General features: G+C 42.0%; 1 protein-coding gene across 1 annotated transcript; it reads right to left on the bottom strand.

The window, feature by feature from the left end:
• Nucleotides 1–857: 857 nt before the first annotated feature.
• On the bottom strand, nucleotides 858–18,926 carry DCUN1D1 (defective in cullin neddylation 1 domain containing 1). The gene is made up of 7 exons (XM_054282854.1): nucleotides 18,815–18,926; nucleotides 11,016–11,232; nucleotides 9,590–9,758; nucleotides 9,036–9,166; nucleotides 4,946–5,028; nucleotides 4,613–4,709; nucleotides 858–3,629 (listed from the first exon to the last, which is right to left on the bottom strand). The coding sequence occupies exons 1-7, from the start codon at nucleotides 18,815–18,817 to the stop codon at nucleotides 3,550–3,552; spliced, it is 780 nt and encodes a 259-aa protein (XP_054138829.1). The 5' UTR covers nucleotides 18,818–18,926; the 3' UTR covers nucleotides 858–3,549.
• Nucleotides 18,927–24,280: the final 5,354 nt, after the last annotated feature.

Here is a 24,280-nt window from a genome sequence, read left to right as displayed (position 1 = left end):
AGTTGAGTTTAGAAAAGACACGGCTGCAGTTTCATGCAAAACATTCGAATTGCATTTAGGCAGCTTTTGCTGACAATTCCAGAAGCCGGGTGTTGAGTTTTCTGCCAGTTTAAATGGTCAGACTTGGGCCTGAGGTACAGGTGCCTATTCAGGAGCAAAACTCTTGGTGTTTATTTTCTGCAGATACTTCTGCTTTAGTAAACGTTGGTACTAAACCAGCTTCATATTTACAAATCTAAGGCCTCTTTTTGATAGATGAAATTATAATTACAGCAAGTATTTAATGGTGTGGGCAACTGCTGGAGAGCTCAGAGGCCTGCAGGGCATCACGGGTATTTGTTTAAAAGCCAACCCAGACAATTTACCATCCTCAAATAAAATCTACAGAGACTTCCGGCAACATTATTTAAATAAAAGTGTGAATGACAAAGTTTATTAAACGCATTCTTAAAAAAAATTATATCTTTCTTAAATAAGGACGTCTCAGTAGGGATTTCATTGTAAAACAGTTTTGAGGCAAGTCGTAAGTTACCTATTAACAGGTTGATCAATAAGGAGTGGCTTGACTGCTGTACTTGAGGCAGAGCTGAGCCACTGCAGTGTGTGGTGTCTCCCTCCACAAGCTGGGAGAATCTGCTCCAGGTGGGACTTGTAAACATTGGGAACAAGCAACAGGCAAGGTGGAGGAGCAGCTTTTAGATTTTTTTTTTCCCCACCCAAAAGAAAGACTTGCCCTGAACTGTGCTTTATGCAGAACACATGTATTCCATGCTTTTTTTCCCCCCCACTCCCTAAAAGCACATTCCAGAAGTAAATTTTACAAATAATACACTGAAACAATGCAGTACAAACCTCAGTCATGGCAATTTCACTGGAGCTTTATTGCCTCTGTTGGTAATGAGAGGGATTGTAAGAAGTTACATTTTGAACTTACAGAGATATGTAAATGATGGGTTTTTACTAAATATAATCTCAAGATTAAGTATTTTATATCAGGGCACTTCTAATTTTGTACATATTTTAATGTATAAAAACAAGTTTACAAACTTGATGTTTGCCTTTTTTTTTTTTTTTTTGACATTTGGCAAAATTAAATCAATCCATTTGCGGGGAGATCATCAAATTGAAGACATAAGCACTTACGAATTAAAGCAATCCAAGTAAGCAACTGGCTGCATTCTTAAAAAAAAAACAGAAAAACCAAAAAAAAAACCAAAAAACAACCCCACACATATATAAAGGAAAAAAACCACATGGCCACATCCGAGCACGTTTCAGTACAAAATATTCCCTGTAACCAGGCATTTTGTCCTTAGAACAACACCCTGTTAAATCAATGTTTCTTTCAACTTCAGTCATTTTGAGAAACTTTTAAGATGCCATGATAGCACAAATAACCCTTTTCTGCAACATAATTAGTCAAAGTTTTTATGTATTTCTTTATAATTACACAGTAATTATAAGCATGTAGTACCAAACTGATGACAACACTATTTTGTTGGAAAGATCTTGCATTCAAAAGGAAGAGTCTCTAAAACACCACGGCATTTTGCCATTGCCCAACCCCAGACTTTTTTGAGGAGCAAGTCTGCATTGGGAAGAAAAGCAAGTCAGTTCTCCTCTCCAAGCACAGCATACCTGAACTAATCAATCTGAAACAGTACCAAAACCCTCAAGACAGAAAACAGCACGCAGAGATAACCTTGTCGAGCTTTTTTTTTTTCCACCCCACCCACCCCATAATTTCAAGTCCCCCATTTTTATTTACACAAAACTGAGAAAGGAAATACTGAAAGCAGCAAAACACACAGTTTTTGGCATAGCCAATTCCAGTAGCTGGATAAAGTCTGCAATGTTTTTGAGGAACTGTATTTTTTGAATAAATGCACAACTGGATTTGCCAAAAGGGCACTGCTGTAAGGGGAGCCAGCCTTAAGGTCAACTGCACAGAGTACAAATAAAAATTTTAGCTGTTTAATAGTCAATTTTTCTTTAAAATACTTTTAGCATCTGCATAAAATCGTGCTGCAGTCTAGTGCAAGTACCAGTGACTCATCTCAAGAATAATTCTTGCCTTATCAGGGCACTATTTAGAGCATGGACTTCAACCCTCTCTTCTCACTTGTAAGTATGGTCTGTCTCCTCTCCTGGAGCTCATTCTTTCCAGCTTGTTTTCCAGAGCAGGATTTATCACATCTCTTCCCAAGTAACTCAGTGAGGAGTAAAAGACCATAAAAGCAGCTCAAGAGCTCTTGTATTATTAAAGAATTGCATCTGATAAAACCTGCTTTGATCCAAATGAAGCCATTTAGTCAAACGCAGCAAGACAGAAGTAGTGATGATCAACAAAATAATTTAAACAAAGCCAGTGTAGTAGTTTGTATCTGATCTGTGCTTGTTTGGGAAAGCTTTACACTGAATTTCTGTATTTGGCAACCACAGTGATACGTCAATTTAAGGAAAACTCTGCAAAATAATTTAAAAAAGGGTGTCATCCATAATGGCAGTACCTCTATGTTATGAAGATTTAACTTACCAGGATAATGGTTTCAAAATCCAGATTCACATCAACCTCACCAGCTTCTTGTACAACAGGGCCATTTGCTTTGTCACACCTCAGCCATAAAAGTCACATGTCTCAATTTAAAATACTGTATTGTGTAGCAAACAGTTAAGACACAAATTCAGTATATTCAAGTGTTTGATTTCCACAGAAATGAAAAACCTTTCTTTGACAGACAGATAAGTATTTCAAAACTGTAATGAAATCTGATTTCTTAGAGAGTAACCTAGAGAACGCTGCCTTCTGTGGGGACACAGCTCGGCCCACTGCGGGCTCTGCCGTGGCCCACGGGGGAAGTGCTCGAGTTGTGTCGTCCCCAAGCTGTCCCCAGAGCAGCTGAGCCACCAGCCAGCCTCAGCCAGGCACCAGAGACCTCCAATCAACAGCCCTGGGGCTCCTGGGTCATTCCTGCCACTGCTGTGACCGGAGACTCAAACTCAGACGACACCTGCACTTTTCCAGAAAAAAGAAAGAACTCGGACCCAGTACACTTAAATATATCACTCTTGCAGGAAGTGCTATCAGTACAGTCTTTGCAACTAGCCCCAAGTGTGTATTTAAGGGTTCTTTTAAAAATTGTTTTGATGTTGATCTGTATAATTCAGATGCCATACAACAGTTGTCTGATGATGGACCAGCGTTGTGCTTTATGTGAAATCAGAAACCTCAAAATAATAATAAAGCTTCTAGGACTTATGGGAGATGAAACTAGGGTGATCCACCAACAAAAAATAAATCCATGATGAAATCCACAGTGTTGGAATTTTAACGGGCAAGAGTGGTCCAGACTAGAAGAAAAGCCCAAACCACCAGTAGAAGAATGAAATATGATATGGTCCAAGATGTATCCTTAAAGGTTTGTCTCAACCCTCAGCCATATTGTGAGGATTGATCTTCAGTTCAGTCCAGCCAGCAGAAATTGACTGTGCAATTTTCCATTTCAGGTATTGTACAGACTATGTACACTCTAGAAGGGTCCTTTAGTGCTACACTGTCGTACTTTTTGTCCCAGCAATTTGAGGGCGTGCAAATTCCACAAAGTCATCAATAAGAACTGGCCATGCCCCTAAAAGAGGAAAACATCAGAATGTAAGAACTTGGTTCAACAAGGCATTCTTTCACAAGCTTCATATCCAGACAAGATATTTGCTTTCCAGTATTAAACTAGGCAGAGTTTGAAGCAAAAAAATATAATTTTATTTTCCTGCTTGAAATTTAAGAGCTAATTAAATATTTCTGCTTCCTTTAAAGCCAGTTAATACACATCACTTTCAAGGGTTATCTTCCAGACAAAAACAAAAAACTGACCAAAATCCTAACTCAAAACTGACAAGGGAATGAGGACGGTCCATAATTACTAAATAAAGTTGGAGCAGTTTGCTGCCCTCTGCTCTGGAGGCATCCCAAGTTGAGTTTGCCCCCTCACTGATGTGCTGCCAAGGGCTGAGGGCAATCAGCTGTTCTTGGCTGCACACGGGCTGAAGAGGAAAGATCGATACAGAAGTTTACAAGAAACACATTTGGTAGGAAGTGAGTTGTGTTCAGCAGCCCCTGTGAGCTGCCAGCTTCACTTCTATGTCAAAACATGTCCAAGGCTCACATAAACTGAAGCAACCAGAGTTAAAAACATCCTCAGCTACAAAATGCAGTAACCAGAGGACCCTACACAGAGCTGCACAAACCACGGATCAGTTACTTGGATGAAGATGCCAAGAACTGCACCAACACAGGATCTGTGGGTTTGAAATGGACATATAGCAGGGTTTGTCTCAATAAGAAAGAATTTGAGGTTGTCTCAGTAAGAAAGAATTTGTGGCTGAGCTCCGAACAAAGAAAGAAAATGGATTCCATGAAAGCTCCAGCATTTCTTTTTAAAACACTAATAACAGATATGATTACAAGATGCATTAAAGCAGCCCTAACTGGACTTCAGATCACCAGAAATACTTTAATGGAGCTGCTTTTGAGATTGTGCCAAAGCAGATGCACAGTAATAAATGTAACATAAAACACAGTTAGAAGTTAATGAGAGAAAATGGCAATGTTTACCTTCCTCATCATAGTTAGACATGTCATCTGCTATCATTGTACTAAAGTCTAGAAGAAGGTTCCAGGTATCCTTAGGAATTGATCTTTTATGATGCTCCTGTTTGGAGAGGTGGAAAATTTATATTTAAAAAAATAAATTAAAACCCTATTAGACATTCATTTTTACTGTCTCAAACACATCCATATCCCCAAAACATATTTCTGTTGTACACACTGTGAATATCTGGGATTTAGGTCAAGACAGTCTATTTCATCTACTCAATAACTTAAACATGCTTATCTTCCAAGTTCTGAAAATACTGCAGTCCACATTAGGTAAAGGTTTAAACTTACCAACAAAAATTTGTTCCACAAGTCTAGAAATTTAAATCTTCCATTAAGTACTAAATTCCAGTAGGCAATGGCCATTTCTAAATCTGTAATATTAAAATAATTACTTTTAGAGATGTACATATCAAATATAATCTCCACAAGTATCTAACACCAGGATGAATCATGTATCCATAAATGTGAAAAGATTAAACTCATGCAAATATACTCATGGATCCTTTACAAAAAGGTAACCATAAATAAAGTGTTACACACATATTTTATATTTTACAGAACTGAAAATTGCCCATATTAATATCTAACATATCCAAAACCCCCCAGAACATTGCATATGCCTTTTGCTATCTAACAATACTTTAGTTAAAAGTCAGCAAAATATTTTCAGTTAAAGATGCTATTGGCTTGAAAAGAAAATTTGTAGTATTTTGTACTGAGACTTTCTTTTTTTTAATGTACAAAATACAATTTAGATAAAACCAACTTTTAATGATTTCATTTTCATTTTTTTAAATTATTTCATTCATAAGGCAACCTTATTACAACTGCTGCCTTTGTAACGAGACTTTTGTCAAATGCTCATTTCTGTAGTCAAGATTTCCTTTTGAAAGAGACTCTTTGGGTAGTGTCCTTGAGCAGACAGAAGACAGTTTATTTATTTGGTGGTGGTGGTGCTTTGGTTGAGTTTTTGCTTTTGTGGGTTTTTTTGTTGGTAGTGTGGGGTAGTTTTTGGCTGTTTTGGTTTGGGATTTTTTTTTCCTTTTGTTTGTTGGGTGTTTGTTTGTTTGTTTGTTTGTTGGGTGGTGGGTCGGCTTTTTTTGTTCTTCTTTCCAAGCCTCCTGTTAAATTCCTGCTTGCTAGGAATGAGAGAAGCCTGGCCTGGCAGATTTGAGAGCAGCCCCCCTGCCTGTCAGAGCTGCTGGGGGGCAGCAGCTCCCAAAAACCCCGGCTGGTGTGGCTGGGACAGAGCCAGGTCCCCCCTCCCTGGGGGCCAGGAGGGGCAGGCAGCAGCCTGGGAGCACATCAAGAGATTTGGAACCCACAGCTCTGCCCAGGGTCAGCTGCACTTCCAGGAATTACCAGGGGATTGCTGCAGCACCAAACCCCACTCACTGTGAATTACCAAATTCAGCATCCTCAGCCACGGGATGTCACACAGTGACCCCAAAAGGCTGCCCAGGCTCTTTTTAAAAAAGCTCTTATGGCAGACTAGCAAATTTCTTCTATAAACAATCCCCCGTGGAAGCAGGGGGAGAAGGCACAGGATCAACTGCACACCTAGGAAAAGAAGAAAAAATCTACACCAATAACCCAAAAGCTCCACTCCCTTCCTTCCCCCAGGATGCCCAAATATTTAAAAGAACCCAGGGAGGTGGATCTTGGAGGTGAAACCAACACAAACAAAACAAAGTATGAAATCTGCATTGCTGGAGGGAAAAGAGGAGCTGATGAGGAGTTGCAGAATTGTTTAGCATCTGATGTTAAAAGTTCTCAAACAGAAGAGTCCCATTATAATATCTCCTGACCAAAGTAGAGAATAACATTTGTGAAGGATTTTCTGCTGTAAGGCTGCAAAGAGGTTTGATTTCAGACAAAAGTGCAAGAAGCAGAGACAAATTACACAGAAGTCACTACTCCTCAGTAAATAAAGCTGTGTCTGAAAATGGCAACTCATTCAAGACTGTAGAGGCTCAAAGTCTCTCTTTAACAGGTACAAAACCATGCATTTTAGCTTTCAACTAAAACTACTGTCTTTCTAAAAATTAATAGATACAAACTTCAGAGGAAGCTGATCAGTTCCTCAAGGAAAAAGATTAAAAACTAAGTTTTATTTACTTGTGCTGCATTAATGGTGTGCAAACAAAAAGGCAAGGTCATCAAATCACTGCATTTTGCACTGGTTTGTAAACAATCACTATAAACAAACTGTGCATTCTGAAATTTTTATACAATTTTGAGGTAATTCTTGTGGGTAAGCAAAGGCTGTTAAAAGCTAAATCTCAGGGTGCTGCAACCTCAAACTCGCTGCATGAGTCCAAACATGTAAAGCATGATGACATAATACCTTGGGACAAACTACATTTTTAAAAATAAATTATATTAAATAGCAAAACTGGAAGGTAAAGGTATAATTTTAGATTTCTGGAAGTGTGAAAATGCTCAGTGAAATCCTCCTGGATCAAATAGCAGAGTCTCAAAATTCCTCCATTTTGAATTTTATCCAGAGAGAGGCAGGAGAAGCAAACAAAGTTTGAGATGAACAGCAGCTACAGGGTATTCTCCAATGAGATGCAAACAGCACAAGAGCTTTTCAGACACCCTCCTACTTACACAGTAGTAGGAATTATGCAGAGGAAATATATTTCCAGATCTGTGCCTGAACTACTGCACAGTGTTTGCAAGATTAGAGGCCAATATACATTAAAATCAATTTGGCAAGTTCCTACAAGCAGTTATTTAGACACACCAAAATTAATTGCCTAACTAGCAGCACTTACTTTGCAGCTCTGTACTTCTCCCAGTATTGTTTTGCTCCAGGGTTTCCAGAATTATTCTGCCCTGTTGTAAATTCATGCCTAGAACTGTGTATTTATGAGCACCAAAATGGCTGGTAAGCATCCAGACTTTAGGCTCAGACTTCCAGACCCAGATTTTAAAACAAAAACAATTTAACACTTACACTATGTATATGCCATATGGATCTCAGAAAACTATACCTGTCTGCCACTGCTAGAGCTTAACATGCAGGAAAAGCTTTATGATCAATGAGAAATAAAGCAAGTGAATGAGTTTTCCTGGGAAATTAATCCCACAATTCAGTTGCTGTCCACATTTTCCTTGTTGCAGCAGCCTAAAAAAATGATGATGATTTTTTACAAGAAATACAAATCAGCCTATTCATTTATTTGCATGATTCAGAAATGACTACAAGCATGCACAAGTATTTTCAGATGGTTTAGCAGCACTTTTAGCTCCTTTGGATACAATGAAATTCACAATCCACTGAAAACAATGAACAAGATAACAGCCAGATGTCGAGGAAGGACATAGAACTTTTGCTTATTTACTTATTTTTCAATACTCATTTTAAGTCAGTACAGTTGGTCAGTACATAAAAGCCAGTAAAACTAAAGCAGAAAACTCATCTTTACACAGCCTGGGAATGCAAAGCTGTCCAGTGGCAGCCAGTTTAGAGCATTTTCATTACTGAGAAGAACAAATTCACAAGTTGCCAAGGAAGAATCTACCAGCCTTTTCATATTTTATTGTTTCTCAAAACCAGAAAAATTAACTTAAGAAGTTACAGGATCATGAAAAGCTAGTTATGGCTAATAGCCAAATCTCACTGTAGAGAAATGAATGTACATCCTGGCTGCTGAACATCACTGCTTGAAAGAAATTTTTATTCCCTCATTTTTGTTGTTTCGAATAGACAGAGCTACAGTTTGTTGCTTTAATTCCATCCAAACTGTGATGTTCTGAAATTATTTTTAATAAGTTATTTTTCCACTCCACCTGTTACATCCACTAAAGCCATACTCCATGTGTGAACTCTGAAATAATGACAAAAAAAGCCTTTAGTGAGGTAAGGGAAAAAAAAACTCTGTAGGTAGACACCAGCAGGCATCAGGCCCAGAACACAGGAATCCATTTGTACCATTCCAATTCTATCCTGCTAAGACATTTGCAAGAATTTCTGGTGCTACAAGGGACCGTACAAATGTACTTACACAGAAAATGGTTTTACAGCTTCAATTTATCCTAAAAGTAAAAATTCAATTAATCTGTTCAGTGCTGCAAATTCTAAGTGGTGCAATTATGTCTTTAATATAAGAACATAATCCATTGTGCTCACTGAGAACTGCACTCACTCTGAGTGAACGAATAAACCTTCTCCCATAAAATTCTGCAGCCTTTATTAATAATCAATTTGAATACCTTAAATTGACATCCATCCTTCAAAACACAGAGATGTATTTTAACCCAAGGGTGATTATCTTTCAGATTCATTGGATCACAATAACACATTCATTTACAGCTTTAATTAGCCATTTCCAATATTTATGAACAAATGCTTATGAATTAGAATACATACCTAAACCTTTCTGTCCTGGGTTCTTTGCAAAGTTGAAAGTAAATTGATAAAAATCCTTAAATCTTCCTGGTTCTTTTAATTCTTGTTCCATTTTAGGAATCTGGGCCTTCAGTTTTTCTATGCTGTCACATCTGCATTTTAAAAAGCACATTTGTTTGTATATTTATTTATTATTCATTTTGCCATGAAGCCTTTGATGAGTCTGCACCTCTACAAGAATTTCATTTGTTATTTCTTCATGTTGCATTTGCACATACAACTGACACACCAGGTTCTAGAATCCACAAAATTTTTAGGAAGATGTGATGAAGACTCCTGCAGTGTCACAAGGCAGAGAAACCCCAGGTGTGCCCAACATCCCTGCTCCACCTGCCAGAGCAGCTCTGTGCCATCCACACACAACCCTCACACAACCAAGGCCGGGCTGCGTTTTCCAGAGGCAGACAAGCCATGCTGGGCTCTGAAACATCTCAGAAAGGACACCAAGACTGAGAATTCCCCAAAGCAGGACACTGGATCACACTGGGACCATCTAACACTCAGTGAGCACTTACCCCAGCTCAGTCATTCCATCCATGAACTCCAGCTTTGAGAATTCACACTGTGTGGCAGCCCGGAATTTCCACGCGATGATGAGCACGGTGATGCTGGCTGGGTCGAGGGCTAGGTCATCACAGAACTGCTGAATTCCATCTATGCCAATCTTGTTTTCATCTTGAGGATCTTGGACACAGAAAAATAAGGATCAAGAAAAACAGATATTTGAAAAAGCTAATTTGTTGAACAACTATATTAAAGACAAGGAAACGTTTTCAAGAAGCCATTTTTGGGATCTGCCCTTATAAGAGAATATTTTAAAAACAAAATTAAATGAGTGCTCCCAATGGTTAAGCTTTAACAATTGAGGCAGTTACTGCAATAAAGCCTCCCATACAATGAAGATCATGTTACTTTAATTGAAAGACAAAAGCACCACAAACATTTATTTTCTGCCTAATAATGTGCAGGATCTTCTGACTCATTCATTCATTCTGTCCCCCAGCACACTCCATTTTTGGCCTCTTTGGTCAGACTCATGAGCTGTATTCCCACAGAAGCCATTTGCAGTGATCATTTCCAAGCTGCACCAACACCCAAATCTGCCCATCCACAGCTCCCCCAGGAGCAGATTTAGGCATTTCCTGGCCCACAGGAGGTTTCCAGCATGCAGAGGTTGGACACAGAAACCTCCAGGAGGAAGTTATGCTGCTCCATTAGCGATTCCAAGTCAGCCAGGTCCACTCCTCTTTCCACAAAGGAATCAACATCTGGTCTGGAAGTGAGATGCTCACATTTCAACTGTGCTAACAAAGATCTACTAACACAAGCCAAGACAGACTTAACAAAAATGGTATTTGGATTATACATATAAAACATAGGAAAACTGACAGAAAACAGAGCACTCATTTTTAGATTAAGTGCTAAAACACAAGATTTGTTCTGCTCTACTGAATCCACTTCATGTGATAGGATATCAGTTGAACACTGGCTATATAACAGATACAGAGACTCTGTTTTCTTTTACACTGTCTTTGTAACTACCTGATAATAACAAGCTCAATAAAAACTAAGGTAGAACCCATCCCTAGTATGCAACCACCTTGTCCTTTGTCAGGATCAAGTCCTGTGTGATGTGCCTTCCCCAGGAGACTTACCTAAAATCCTCATTAACCATCACAATTACTCACTGCACACACAGTTCTAGCTCAGACCCTAATATCCTGCAAATGTAGATACGTTCAGAGCACATAAAGTAACTGCATGTAATCCTTGTGAAGCAGAAATCTACCTATATTTACCTTCTAATTTGTATTATTAGCACAGAAAAAAAAGCTGAAAGAGTCAGTTAAGATTTCCCAGCACAAGAGCACAACATCACGAACACATTGTAAATAAGAATAATACAAGTATGAAATAAGCCTTAAAATTCAGGGTACTCACCTTTGTATCTGTTATATAGTTGTTCTAACTTCTTTCTGTCCAGTGATCCTTTAACACTCTCTCGTATATAAAGTTCAGGGTTTTGGAAAAAGTTGTCTGTTGCAACATCTAACTTCCAGTCATTTTGAGACAGACAACTCACTGCTGTCTTTTCACTAGATTGTGTGAAGACCATAAACTGACGCACTTTATCCTTCTGCGATGATTTCAACTTGTTCTAGTGAAAACAGACAATACTGTAACTAGAAATGTCTACTGGACAAAAAAACCCCACCAGTAAATAAAAACCAGTCTCTCAATGCTTTTTAAATCGGTATCTTTATCCCAAGCAATCAGGATATCAAAATATCTGATCAAGTTCCTCCAGAGGTGGGGCAGAGCAGGCCACTGAGCAGTTTAGCCCCTCGGAGCAGCAGGCTGGGGTCCCTTTGGTCCCAGCTACTGCAGGACCAGGGCCACACCTGGAACGGGATCTCCTGAGGGGCCTCTTGATGGCAGCAAGGGACCAGACCGGGACATCCAGTTCAGGGAGCTACACACTGAAACACCTTAAAGACTTCTTTTCCTTTAAAGAGATTTTTCACTTTGAAGGTTCTCAGCTCCACCTACATAACTTGCAAAGCATTCCAGCGAGGAGGCATTGTCTCCATTTCACAGGTGCAGAACCGAAGCTCGGGAAAAAAGAGGCAGCGGTGCCTGAGGCAGGCGGGGGAGTGAGTAGCCAAGGTGAGAGCTCGGGAATTCCAGGCCTCCTGCCCAGAGCCAGCCATCCCGCCCTGCTCCAGCCCAGAACTAAACACAGATTTGCTGCTTATCAGCACAGAGGGATTCCCAAGGATATTTCTGATGAGGAGAAGCACACTCAGGATTTCAAGGGTATGAGTTACACAAAACGAACTGCTCATCAGGAGAAAGCAATCACAGCTCCTGCACTACACCCCCAAACTCAGTTCCACAGCTCACTCAATTAAGTCAAAGCAAACGCTCCCAAGGTTACAACTTGGTACAGAAAAGTTCTGACAAAATTTTAAATCAGGATTGGATTCCTTACATGGCACAAGTATTTCATTTTTAGTTTACTTTGTATTCTAACCAAAACTTGTATATTCTGTTCATTATTGTATCTGTAATTTCAACAGCTCCTTCTCAGCAAATAAGGAGAAAAAAGGCAAAAAAAATCCCATGACATGATAAAATTCAGCCAGAGAATGATTTGGAGCAGTGTGTGCTCAAGCTCTTAATTCCAAAGTGTTAATTAGTGTTCAATCACATCATCATAAGAAAAAATAACTAATACTTCAGAGCACAAATTCATCTGTCCTAAAAGTCAGGATTAGTTTTCTGTGGCTTGATGATGAGTGTGAACACTTATTTGTAAGAATAGTTAAGTCATCAGTTTCAGAGTTACAGCACTGAAAAAAAATACAGGAACATCGCATTTGGAATAAACTGATACCCATATAATACACTGAATAGAACAATACCCTGAGCTCAGCTCCTGTGCACCCCATGTGTCAATGCCTGGCTCCAGAGCAGACATTCAGCACCTTGCACTACTGAGCTCACACTTCCACAAAAATCTCTTACACTGACAAGGCCATGTGGAACAACTTCCAGAAATGACTAAATAGATTTTTAGTTGCAGCTTTTTAAAATATATTGTAAACTCAGATTATTGAAAACAAACCACTGAAAGAAATCCCAAATGAAGACGAAACAATCCCAAATTTAAATTTCTCTATCAATTTCCAGCTTCCTCTAATCAGTTCCACACAGCCAGACTGCTGCATCACCACAGACTCAGCTGCACTATAGGGCAGCCATAGTTAATTACCTTAGCTTTCCTTTTTTTCTTTACAAAGCTGGTGCCTTTAATCCTTAGTATTTTGTTTTTTTTTTCAAAACGTGTACACATAAATATGCAGAGCCCATTTAATAGTGAGTACTCTCCAAAACCCCAGGAGGCTTTGTTCTTCCCTGTGCCTGCAAGGGTGAGCTCTAAAAGCAGTGACATCCCACAAAAAGTCAAGGAACAGGTTTAAGTAGGCTTTACCATGGATGCCCAGGACCACAGAAGGTGGCATGTTCTGCATCTTGTCACATAAAAGAAGAGTGCAATTTGTTAGAACAAAAGCTTGCAGCTTTAATGCCTTTTATGATAAAATTTAAATTCTACATATGTAAGAGATTTTCCCATGCTTGGGGCTCCCTAAGTGATAGCAACAACATAAAACCTTTTTAAAAGAAGATTGAAATTGCAGAGAATCAAGCAGCTAATTACAACATTCAGTAAGGTATAAGATGCAATAAATCACACTGTTCAGCCATAATCTTTTTCTTTAATTTTCCTATTTTTCTGGTCAAATATGAGTTTATTTTTAGCGAAGAAGTGCCAAAACCCTTTCTCTATATTTGATGAATGCTTCTGCAGACAATATAGACAGGACACTCCACATGCTAAGTGACTGGGCACTCTCTGCAGGCCCACTACAGGACAGCAAGAGATGGAATTACTGCTGAGTTTTTATTATCCTTTTATAGCTCTTCTTCCAGCACATTAAAAACCCACACTTCAAGCAGGAACAGGTTCCAAACCTTCTGCACTTTTGAGGGCTATTTCTAGACACTGAGCACTAATACTCTGTTATTGTTTCAAGTGCAATACAGAGCAGCACATAACCTTTAATCCTACAGTCATCAGGCAACAAATACCTGACACTGAAATTGTGCTCACTGTAATGCAACACAATCCATGTAAAACATCTCAACTTTAACACAGATGAAAAAGGAAGATAGAATTTTATTTAACATATATGTGTCTTGCCTATATATACAAATGAACACCAATGGAAAGCAAATGAAACAAATTTGTACTCTTATTTCTTGGATCAAAAGGCAATGGAAAAATTCTGTTCTGCAAGCCTTTGATCAGGTTTGTGTGGTATCCAAGCTACCTCTCATAATAAGGATGTCACAAGACAGATAACCTTACTCTTAAAACACAGAATAACTTCTCCAAATGAAAAGCTAAATTGTGTAGATTCATAAAACTACACTTATTCTAATTAACATCTGGTCCTATAATTTTGATTTTAAAATGAACATTTGCCTCTTACAATGAACTACCAAATTTGAATAGTCTAATCCAATACCCTTTCCTTGATCAGATAATTCAGTGAAAAAATTACAAATAAAAAATAAAATACTTGGACTTTTATTTCCCCACGTATTTTTTTCTCCTAGTCTCAGGTACAAAAAATACTAGAACTTCTCTACCAACTCTGACTACAGCATTATTTTTCCTTATCTTCTGCATTGTTTTTAGTCACCCCAGATTCAAAGATAAGTTCTGCACACTGGTCATCAATATTTTGCAGACAGTTAACAGCTGAATGAGGGCTCCACTCTCCTGGATAAGGTTCATGGGAAACAGCACCAACCTTTGTCCCACACTGCCCGGACTGGAGCCTGTTCTTGGCCTTGGCTCCAAGGTCCCATGGGGCCCCAGTGAGACAAGCAGGGCTCGATGGGTTCTGCTGCCCAAACTCCCTTGTGGCCCCCAGGGAAGGCAGTCACAGTCACTCCTCAGTGAGCGGCTGCTTTGCACCTTTCCCAGCCAGATACAGACCTTCCAAACCCTGGGAGTTTCACTGCCAAGCAAAGGAATCTGAACGATGTGACATCCGCGCTTTTGTTTCAGGCAGGACTCAAAGAAAAGCCTGTTAAGTTCTCATGCATGTGACAGGTAAAAGCCTTTTCTAAAATAGTATCAACCTGCACGAAGTCTGGGCCTTTACACGGAGGCACTCAGACTCCAGCAGGAGCTGTGGGAAGGTCCCTGCTCTTCCCAAGGACCCAGCTCAGTGCCACAGCTCGGGATGCAGCCCCTCACCCGACTGCCACTCCTGTCCCTCGATGTGACACCAATGGCCAGGGAGTGCTGCTCCTCAACCACCCCACCTTGGACTGCATCCATGACAGGAACCACAGGCACCTAAAAACGTCTGCCTTACTGCTTGTAGTCAACAAACACATGGCTAAAGCTCAAAAGGCAGAATCGTGAGTATTTTTCTTTGTTTTGTAAGAAAAACGTTAATTACAACAAAAATCTACAGACAGACAGAACTGCATCTTAACCCACCAACAGTGATGGCACATAGGTATACTACCAAAAAAATCTGAGGTAAAGACAAAAACAACAAAAGCAAATAGCCACAGTTTCTGAATATTGTAAACAAACTTGTCCTTCAACTACATTTTATTTTCCACAGCAGTTTCCCTAAGAGAGGGCACACAAAGTAAGACAGTCAGGACATCTGTAAGCTTCTGTTTCAAACTGATGTGAAATCTACTTGGCTGCAGTGGAACAGAACAAAAAGACTTAAAAAGTGCGTTGAGACATAAAATCCAAGGAAAAAAATCACAACATAAAATTAAAGTTGCTTTCCACCCTCTATAATGTTCTTTTAATGGGTAAAATAATTTCAGTATTCACATGCAGGCAGAAGGTCAATTTACAGCTACCCAGAATATTGCTGTAGCTATAATGGTAATTCATGCCAATCTGAGAGGTGAAGGAAACACAAAAATCAGGACTTTTCCAAACAAAAATGGACAACATAAAGCAGCCAGTTGTTTAGCATTCTTAACTCTGGTCTGGGGCATAAGCTCTATTCATACTGCATATTTGCATTGGCACCATAAAACATGAGTAAAATATCAAGAGCTACATAATAAATTTCACACCTTGTTCTCAGAGCAGTTCATATTCTTGAATAGCTTTTTCATGGCTCTAGTTAAAAGTGATTTAAAGTATCAGTTCAAAGGGATCTCTGGTGAGCTAGGAGAGGAAACAGAATCATGCACCATCTTGTCGAGCACTCTGACTGCTCCGTCCGAAGCGCAATGCCAAGAATCTGAAGTTTTACCATGGGACAACCAAACCTCAACTATTTAATATCAACAAACTGCTTCAGACATGCACATGCACCACTGCTTACACGTATAAACAGCTGGCCTTGCAAAATAGCTCGTGGAGTTAAACACCACATAACAATGTCATGAAGTACACTAACATTACAGGAGACAGCGTCAGACATGAAATTCTTGTAATATGAAATTTTACAACTTCCTGTCAGCTGAGGTTTGCAGTAAGGAATTATGTATTTATCAGCACAGAAATATTTTTCGGAGAACACAAACTGGACAATATAACAGATAATATAAATAGAGACAAGGCTAGCACTTGGCTCTGGATAAAGATGTAGATAATCACACACTTGCCTCGATTACCACACACAGCTCTAAATTCATTAAATCATTCAGAATTGTACAGGCAGCGAAGATGGCTCAGAGTACAATGGACCAGCTCACTGCTCTGCCTTGATTCATGGGCACACCACTGTCCTTGGGATGGGGTGAAGCACTAACACTACCAGGGAAGGTGAAGGACAGCACTTCTGCAGGTGCTGCTCAGCTCAGATGAAGAGAGGGTAAGCAAGGCTGAGTGCTCCCAGCAGCCCAGGGAACACTGCCAGGGTGGTGTCCCTCCCAGATCCAGGACAAAGATGGTTCAAGGGCAGGAAAGCTCTGTCCTGAAGGCACAAAGCTCTGGCCATATGGACACTGGTGAGACTAAGGCAGAGCCAGCAGTGCTCGATCTGGCAGTGCTGCATGGACAGGTGGGAGCCATGCCCCAGCAGCAGGAGCCTGTGCCATGGCACTCGCTGTGCTGGACAAGCCACAGCCTCTGGGAGCACGAGCCAGAGCAGTTGTGTACATGGGCACAAAAATGGGACATGGAATCTCATGTTTCTGGATGGGCATCCTCAGATCTCTGTGAAATCTCCCTACCTTTCCCTACCCAAACAGAGGATTTTGCCATACCACAAGTAAGGGACAGAATCCTACGCCCAGGCACTGGAAACCACCCATACCTGCATTTACTACTTCTAAAAGCTGCAGCCTGTCACTAAGTCCCACTTCAGTGTCATCCTTTCACCTGGGTGCTGGAGCCAACAAGCACAGCCTGGAACACAGCTGTTTGCACAGGGCTACCAGCTCTGCTTGGGGCCATGAGTGGAGTATTCACATACTGATAAATACCAATCTCCCAGCACAGAATTGCTACACAGAATATGTCTGCTGGTTCTTCAGTTAAGTGTTTCTAAGAAGACCAAGCAGACAGAACTCTGCTGTTCCTCACAAAAAGATATTATGGGCCTCACTATTTCTGTTATAATGCCACTTTCTACAGTATGGTTCAATTTAAATTTCTAATCTCATAGCCAGCCAATAATATACGTACATTCAAGACATTACTGTCTATTTCCTCAACTGGGTATCTGTTTTTCCTACCTACACTGGATATACTGTGAGACAGGTCTAGGTGATTTTTATGGAAAAAAATCTTCATAAAAAGTTGTGTAACATTACTGGGTTTGCAGAATTTCAGACAGTCCCAGACCTGCAGAATTACAGCAAGACAAGCTTACAGTCTGAACTATATTCAGACTTCAGTCCTAAGCTCTCATAAAAAAACACAAATGAAGATCTACATCAAACTATTCAATTAAAAATTATCCTAGTTACACAGTGACAAGTTTATTAGAGGTCTGCACGCCACTAATTTAAATGCTGGCTAACCAAATTTTTATGCCAACGTAACTCCATCAATTAAAGGTGACGTTGTAATTTTTTTAATATGTTTTTAACTCTGCTTGTCAGAATAGTATTAACAGCAAGTATAATATTTTTATACCAATAAGCATACACAGTAGATCTTACAATTCCCTCCTACACCCTTCCTAAGACTGTAACACTGCCACAGAAAAGTACTGCTTTAAATTGTACAGGTGTAGTAGCTAAAGCTGTTACAACATTTGAATATGGAGAAAGCCTGGAAGTACTACTATAAACTGTTCCCTCTGGTGCATAAGGCACTGCAAGAAACCAACGAGGGCCTCCTTAATTAAATTAAAGGAATACATTTTTCTTTTGTTTAGGCAAACAAAACCAGCAAATGCTGTTCTAAACACTGCAGTTTCCCCCTACAAGAAGCAAGGGAGAAAGTCAGTCGATTTGGGAGTCCACAGCAAATCCTCAGCTATATGAAGAGTATTAAAGAGAAAACCCAAGATAAACCTTTACAAGACCTTTACTAGGATGACCTCTGCAAGGTCCTCCTTTACAACACTTCTCTGAAAACAACCAAGACCCTAGAACAATTATCCAGAAATTCTCCGACAGAATCCCAGCTCAAGAAGCATCAACACTCCCAAGTTTCCCTGTGAGCTGACAGCACTTAGCGGGCCCTGAGACGCCTGAAATCCTGCGGAAAACCTCCGAGCAGCCCCTGGATGCGGGCAGCCCTTTGCACTCCCTCGGTGCCGCTGCAGGCACAGCCCGCACAGAGCCGCCCGCAGCACGGCCGCTGTCTCGCAGAGGCTCCTGAACCCTCACACCAGGTGCCAGCGAGCCCCTCCCGCCGTGCGGGGCCTGCCGGGCCCCGCGGGTCGGAGCCTGGGCGGGATCCCGGCGCCCCTCGCTTAGGCCCCTGCCCGGAGCAGCCCCCGCCGCCCGCCCCGCGGCCCCGGCCCGGGCCCCGCACGCCGGCCCTGCCGTGCCCGGCAGGAGGACGAGCGGCCCCCGGGCCAGCACATCGTGCCCGGCTGCGGAGCCCCCGACACCGGCCATTCGGCCGCTCCCGGACACCCAGCGCGCCACGACCAGGCCGCGCTGCCCCTGCCCGGCCCCGAGGCGCCGCGCTGGGCCCGGAGGGGCCCCGGGCGGCCGCTCACCATGGTGGGGGCTGTGCGGGCCTCTCCCCTCCCGGCTCGGGCGGACACTGAGGGCGGCGGCGGCGGTGCTTCCTCCGGCGGCGGCGGCTCCCGGCTCCTCACGGGCCCTTCCGCCGCCTTCCCCCGCTCATGCGCAGTGCGGGGAGCCGGGAGCCCTCGCAGGGGGCGGCCCCGGCCGCGTTCCCCGGGAGCGGCGGCTGCGAACGGCGGGCAGCCCTCGCTCGGCGCTCAGGTCGCGGCAAGCACCGGGGGGACCTCGGCCCGAGCAGGGAGGGGAAGGGAAGGAAGGGAGGGGAAAAGCTCCCAGCCTCCTGGAGGCTGCCATGGGGTGGGCTTGGGGCTCGGAGGGGATGCGGTGGGGCAGGCGGGGATGCGGGCTCCCAGCGGCTCCTCTCCCCGGGACCCGCTGTTCTGTCGGGAGAACTCCCTGTGTGTTCCTATTTCGTCAAAACCAAAAGGTCAAACACTTTGCGAGTATCCGCTGTGAGCGCCAGGGTCGTGTGGCCGCCCTTCCCGGGGGCCTGAACGCGATGGGAAAATCCCCCGTGCTTTCCAGGATGGATTCGCAGAAGAGGCAAAATCGCCTGCTGAGCAGCCACGGACACCTGGGGAAGGTGCAGTGTCGGGGCAGCAGCTTTACAGAGGAGCATCTCCACGCCTGTAAGATTTCCGTGATTTCCCTGCTCCAGGCTGTGATCCCCTTTGGGGAGCTGTGGACAGGTGTAGCTCTTCCTGCAGTAGCTGTACTAGCAGAAGGGGCTGCAATGGTTAAATCACGGTTTGTACCACTATCCCAGACAGTTGTTTTTTCCCAAGAAAGCTTACTCTACCTACTGCAGGCTTTTGGCAGCCGAGGGAGTTTGGGGAAGCAAAATACTTGCTGATAAAACTCACAGTGGCGGCAAACTGCTGTTGTGAAGGACAAAGGTTTGAGACCTGATCTTGTTTTCTCATCTCCTGCTGAGATTGGAGCTATTAAAGTAAGCTTCTGTATTTATTATGACTGGTATGACTGCACACACCACAGAGAAATTAAGACTTCAAAAAGCCATTCCTCATCATGGATGTCCACAGTTTATGAATGTGTTTTTATAGAAAAGGGTCTGAATTGTTTCTTGGTGACTTTCCCTTCCCTTTCAGAAAAGGGTCTGAATTGTTTCTTGCTGACTTTCCTGAAAATCAGAGTAAAGCTTAGATGGAGTGTGAGAAGTTGTATTTAGTGAGGAAAATTAGGCCTGTCCTGTGAAGTGTCCAATTCTGCTGGTGTACAAAACAGTAAAATTAAGAGCTTGATATCAAGTATATGGGAATATAGCTGAATTCAGCTATCCTTGGAGACAGCAGTTGCCTGGATACCTTGAATCCTACCAAAGAGCATAATTTTGAAATTGGGGATGGATGCAAATTGGCCAGTGAACAGCCATGAACACTGCACACCAGCCCAGTCCTTGTAACCACGGCAGGGGAGGCAAAGCCAAACGTGGAAATCTCTTTGATTGAGTTAGCTAATTGCCATCACTGTAACGTGCTGTGACAGCCCTCCCGCCAGCTGAAGACACAGTTTAGACCTGGAGAATGATTGTGACATGTAACAATAATCTGAGGGATGAGCTGTGCGTGCAGGAGACTCCTCAGGAGAGCAAGAGGATTTTTTAAGTGACTTGTTTTTAACCAATACCGGCGGATCTTGCAGGTTTCTTGTAATGCTGGGTCTCTCAGTGGGTTATTTGAGTGTATGGGGGCACACTGTATTTGTGTTTAGTTTTTTACCTGGCTTTTAGTTTGATCTCCCTAACTTACTAGATTGCTCATATTATGAATTCCTGTTGTATAAGGTATGAAAAATCCTATTTAACTGCTTCTGAGCATGGCAGATAACAAGATCATCCCATGATACGATAATGAAATATATCAAAAAATGTGAAATGCATATTGCTGCTATTCACAGCATGCATACTACTCCTTGTGGTTTTTTTCCAATTCAAGATCACTCCTCAGGAGAAACTGTACCTGGGAAAGGTTGTAAGTCTAGTGTTGCTGATTTTAGTGGGAGCTGCAGTGTTCTGTGTTGGTTTCCAGAGTGCTTCCATGGGGACATGGCTGAATTTTTCAATCTGAGGTTACCTTACCGAGAGCTCTTGGTCACCATGATCTGACTAGACTGAGTTATTCTCCAAACACAGCTCACTGCAGTAGTCAGGCACACAGCTCAGGACACAGCCAGATTGCCCCAGTTCCACCCCTGCCCACATGTTTGAGCCTGCCTACAGATGGAGATGGGTACTTGCATGATGTGTGTGCTGTCTGAATCTCACCCTCACCATTTCTGAGCAAAACCAGATGCTTCATAAGGCAAGAGGCAGCATGAGGCCACGAAAAAGTGTAAGTTACCTGAATTGGGCTTGTTACACATTGCCTTTTGTACAGCTCCCTGCAGGATGGAGGCCAGGTCAGAGCAGGGACACCCAGCTCTGCTGCTTGTGAAGGTGACACGTGCCCTCAGTGACACAGACAAGAAGGAAATTTCATTGTGCAATGTGCACGCAGCGTAATCACCCTGAGCAGGGTAACACGATGACTTGTTCAATTTATTTTAAGGCTGACACACTTACCTTGTTTTGTTGTGTGAGCCAGTGATGTTTTATCTTCTCACGTGAACCCCAGGAAAATGAGGCAGTGATTTTATGTTTTTAAACCAACTGTGTCAAATGCATAACTGAATGTAACACTGAGCTGGTTTATACTGACCTGAGTTCTCTTCTTGAGCAGACAAATAAGTCTCATGTTGGGTCAAAGCAGAATCCATTTAGTGTAATCCCCTGGCTGAGAACTTAGGAACTTTCTGAGGAAGAGGCCCAAAGCTTTATGAAGAGTAACAATAACCTGGGGCAGCTTGGGCTGGACATGTCTTTATAACCACATCTACTTGGTGCTCTAGAAAATGAAACCACCAAACCATCATATCCTGATGTAACAGCCATAGGGTGATTAGAGCTGTGGCCCTTTGCCTGCAAACTGGCCCCATGGTTAGAGAGAGCGAAGTCCATGAGCTATCCTGCACAAGGGCAGTTAATGCCACTCTGCAGGCATCCAGAGGTGCAGACCCAGTGCTCTGCTCCTGTTGTGCTGTTCAGCTGATACAGTGTGAATGTCTCTATCAGCCCATAATGGGTTTTTTCTGCATTGAAAGAAGCACAGAGGAAGTAAACAGATTGACTCCTCCTGAAGGTGTCTGAGCAATTTAACCTGCAGTGACACAGCACCAATATCAGAAGATTGTTGTTGATAGGTTACAGGGAAGGGTGTTCACCTTCTATTAAGTTTTTCATCCTTCCTGCATTACACAAGAGGTTAACAAGTTACTACACCCAGTCCAGGGCACTGTTAGCAGCAGTTTTCCATTGACAGCATCTCTGGGAGGGAGCAGGACAGCTGTATGACCCTGCTGGGATGGGGAGGAGGATGGGAAAAAAGGGGGCAAAACCCATGACTTGAGGTAAGAAAAATTTAGAAATTGAAATAAAATATAACAAATAATAATACTACAATTGTCATGAAAAGACAACAAAGGGGGTGAGAAATGAAACCCAGCAGAGACAGGTGATGCACACTGCAGTTGTTCAGCACACCCTGGCTGATGCCCAGAATGTCCCCAAGCAGCAGTCAGGGGCTCCTGGGCAGCTTCCCCCGTGTCTGTGCTTGCCACAGGGCTCTGTGTATGGCATGTCCCTTGGTGCTGCTCCCTCCCAGCCCTGCTCCCTCCCAGCCCCTTGCACACCTGGCTGCTGGCATGGGAAACTGGAAAACCTTTCACTGAGAGCAAGCAGCACTCAGCAACACTAAAACAGCAGCTTGTTACCAACATTATTCTTGCATTGACACCAAAACACAGCTACTAGGAAGAAAGTTAACTCCCAGCTGAAACCAGGACACAGATTAAAGTTAAAGCCAGCAACCATTATAATTTTAAAACCCAGCAGGACTCCAGATGTGTTTTATTAATTCCTGCTATAATAAAAAACATGGTGTATTCAACCAGAGCATCCATGTTTGTTTTAATATGAATTCATTGTATAATCAACAGGTTTTAAGCTAACATCAAATGTCTCAAAATTGCTTTTAGAATCCAGGCTCTCTTCCAAGAAATTCAGTCGGATCACATAAAAATAAATACCAAGGTTTCAATTATCAATTTCTGCAATACTGACTTTTTCCACACAGCATTCAGTAGAGCATATTATTTTCCAAATGGAATTCTTATGCAGAAGGATATGCCCCAATATTATAAAGGCACTAAGTGATACTTACCTGTGTGGCATTTATGTGTAAAAATCTCTATTTGGAACGTAACTGTACAAGAAGTTGAAGTATCTGGAGTATGTTGAGAATACTTTGTGTAAAAGTTGGTAGTTCAGAACTTAATCAATTGCCATTGATTGTTCTGTAAACTCATTCTAATCAGCACAGCTGAGCTTTTTAAAACAGAACACAAACAATTCCTGATCTGCTTGAAAAGCAGTACCTATTTCAAGGGACATATCAACAAGTTACTTTTATTAAAGTTGTGTGCCCAGATGAACTTTTTCCCTCTACTATTGACTGAATTTTAAAGGTCCTGCCAAAATACCACATGAGTATTAGTTTTTTAATCAGCATCAAGACTTGAAGCTATGATTTCCTGGTAATTAGCTGGTACAGTCATTACAACAAAGGATACAATACACACTGGAAACTAAGTAACTGTGGTATTGATATCAATATTTGATGTATAGAAGGTTAAAAAACCCCTTCCAAGTAGACTTAGTCTACATCTGAAATTACAACTTGCCCAACAAGCAGAGAAAATTATTTATCAATCAGTGTTTTGATTGCCATCAACCTCATTAAATAGCAGGAAACAGGCAAATATCAACCAAGTGACTTGTCTGAAGTCACAGTGAGTCAGTGGCTAAAATAAGAACACAGTCCTGCTCTCCTGGTTCCCAGTCCAGCATGGATTGAGGCTCCACACCACAGAGCTTCCCTGGGTACCAGCCACAGGAACTGGCAGCAGCTGGAGAGTGCAGGAGAGATGGAGATCCCCACAGGGGAAAACTGAAATGATGTGCACAGGGCTCTCACTGTGGTCGGGCAGGATGAGCCATTGCTGCTCCAAGCTAACCAGTGCTCAGTGTCACTCCCTGACCCTGTCTCAGAGAAGCCTGAGTCTGGGACACCAACACCTTTGTTCTTTCCTGCAGACCATCAACTGTGGCTGAATTCAGTATCTCATGACACAGCCCCCTCTCTCCTCTGGGAGCAAGAAAAACATCATTACAACTAGAATCAGTTCAGATTCATTGTTCTGGAACACCTGCGACTGTTGTTTCAGAACTACAGCACTATCTGAAAAGGTACACTGATAATAAATTAGTAGCAGAGATTACCCCTTTAGCCCAAATGCTAAAATGCTGCATTTTAAAACAT

Source organism: Melozone crissalis, unplaced genomic scaffold (assembly GCF_028551555.1).
Source record: "Melozone crissalis strain CALT ecotype California unplaced genomic scaffold, PUWL_Pcris_2 ptg000034l_1, whole genome shotgun sequence".
Taxonomy (NCBI): domain Eukaryota; kingdom Metazoa; phylum Chordata; class Aves; order Passeriformes; family Passerellidae; genus Melozone; species Melozone crissalis.
The sequence above is the reverse complement of the archived record's forward strand: the minus strand, read 5'-3'. Positions and strand labels throughout refer to the sequence as shown.

Coding starts and splice junctions, on each gene's coding strand:
- DCUN1D1 (XM_054282854.1), bottom strand. Junction 5,029..9,035: donor CCCAGGACAGAAAGGTTTAG/GTATGTATTCTA, acceptor TTAATATTACAG/ATTTAGAAATGGCCATTGCC. Junction 4,710..4,945: donor TGTGGAACAAATTTTTGTTG/GTAAGTTTAAAC, acceptor CTCTCCAAACAG/GAGCATCATAAAAGATCAAT.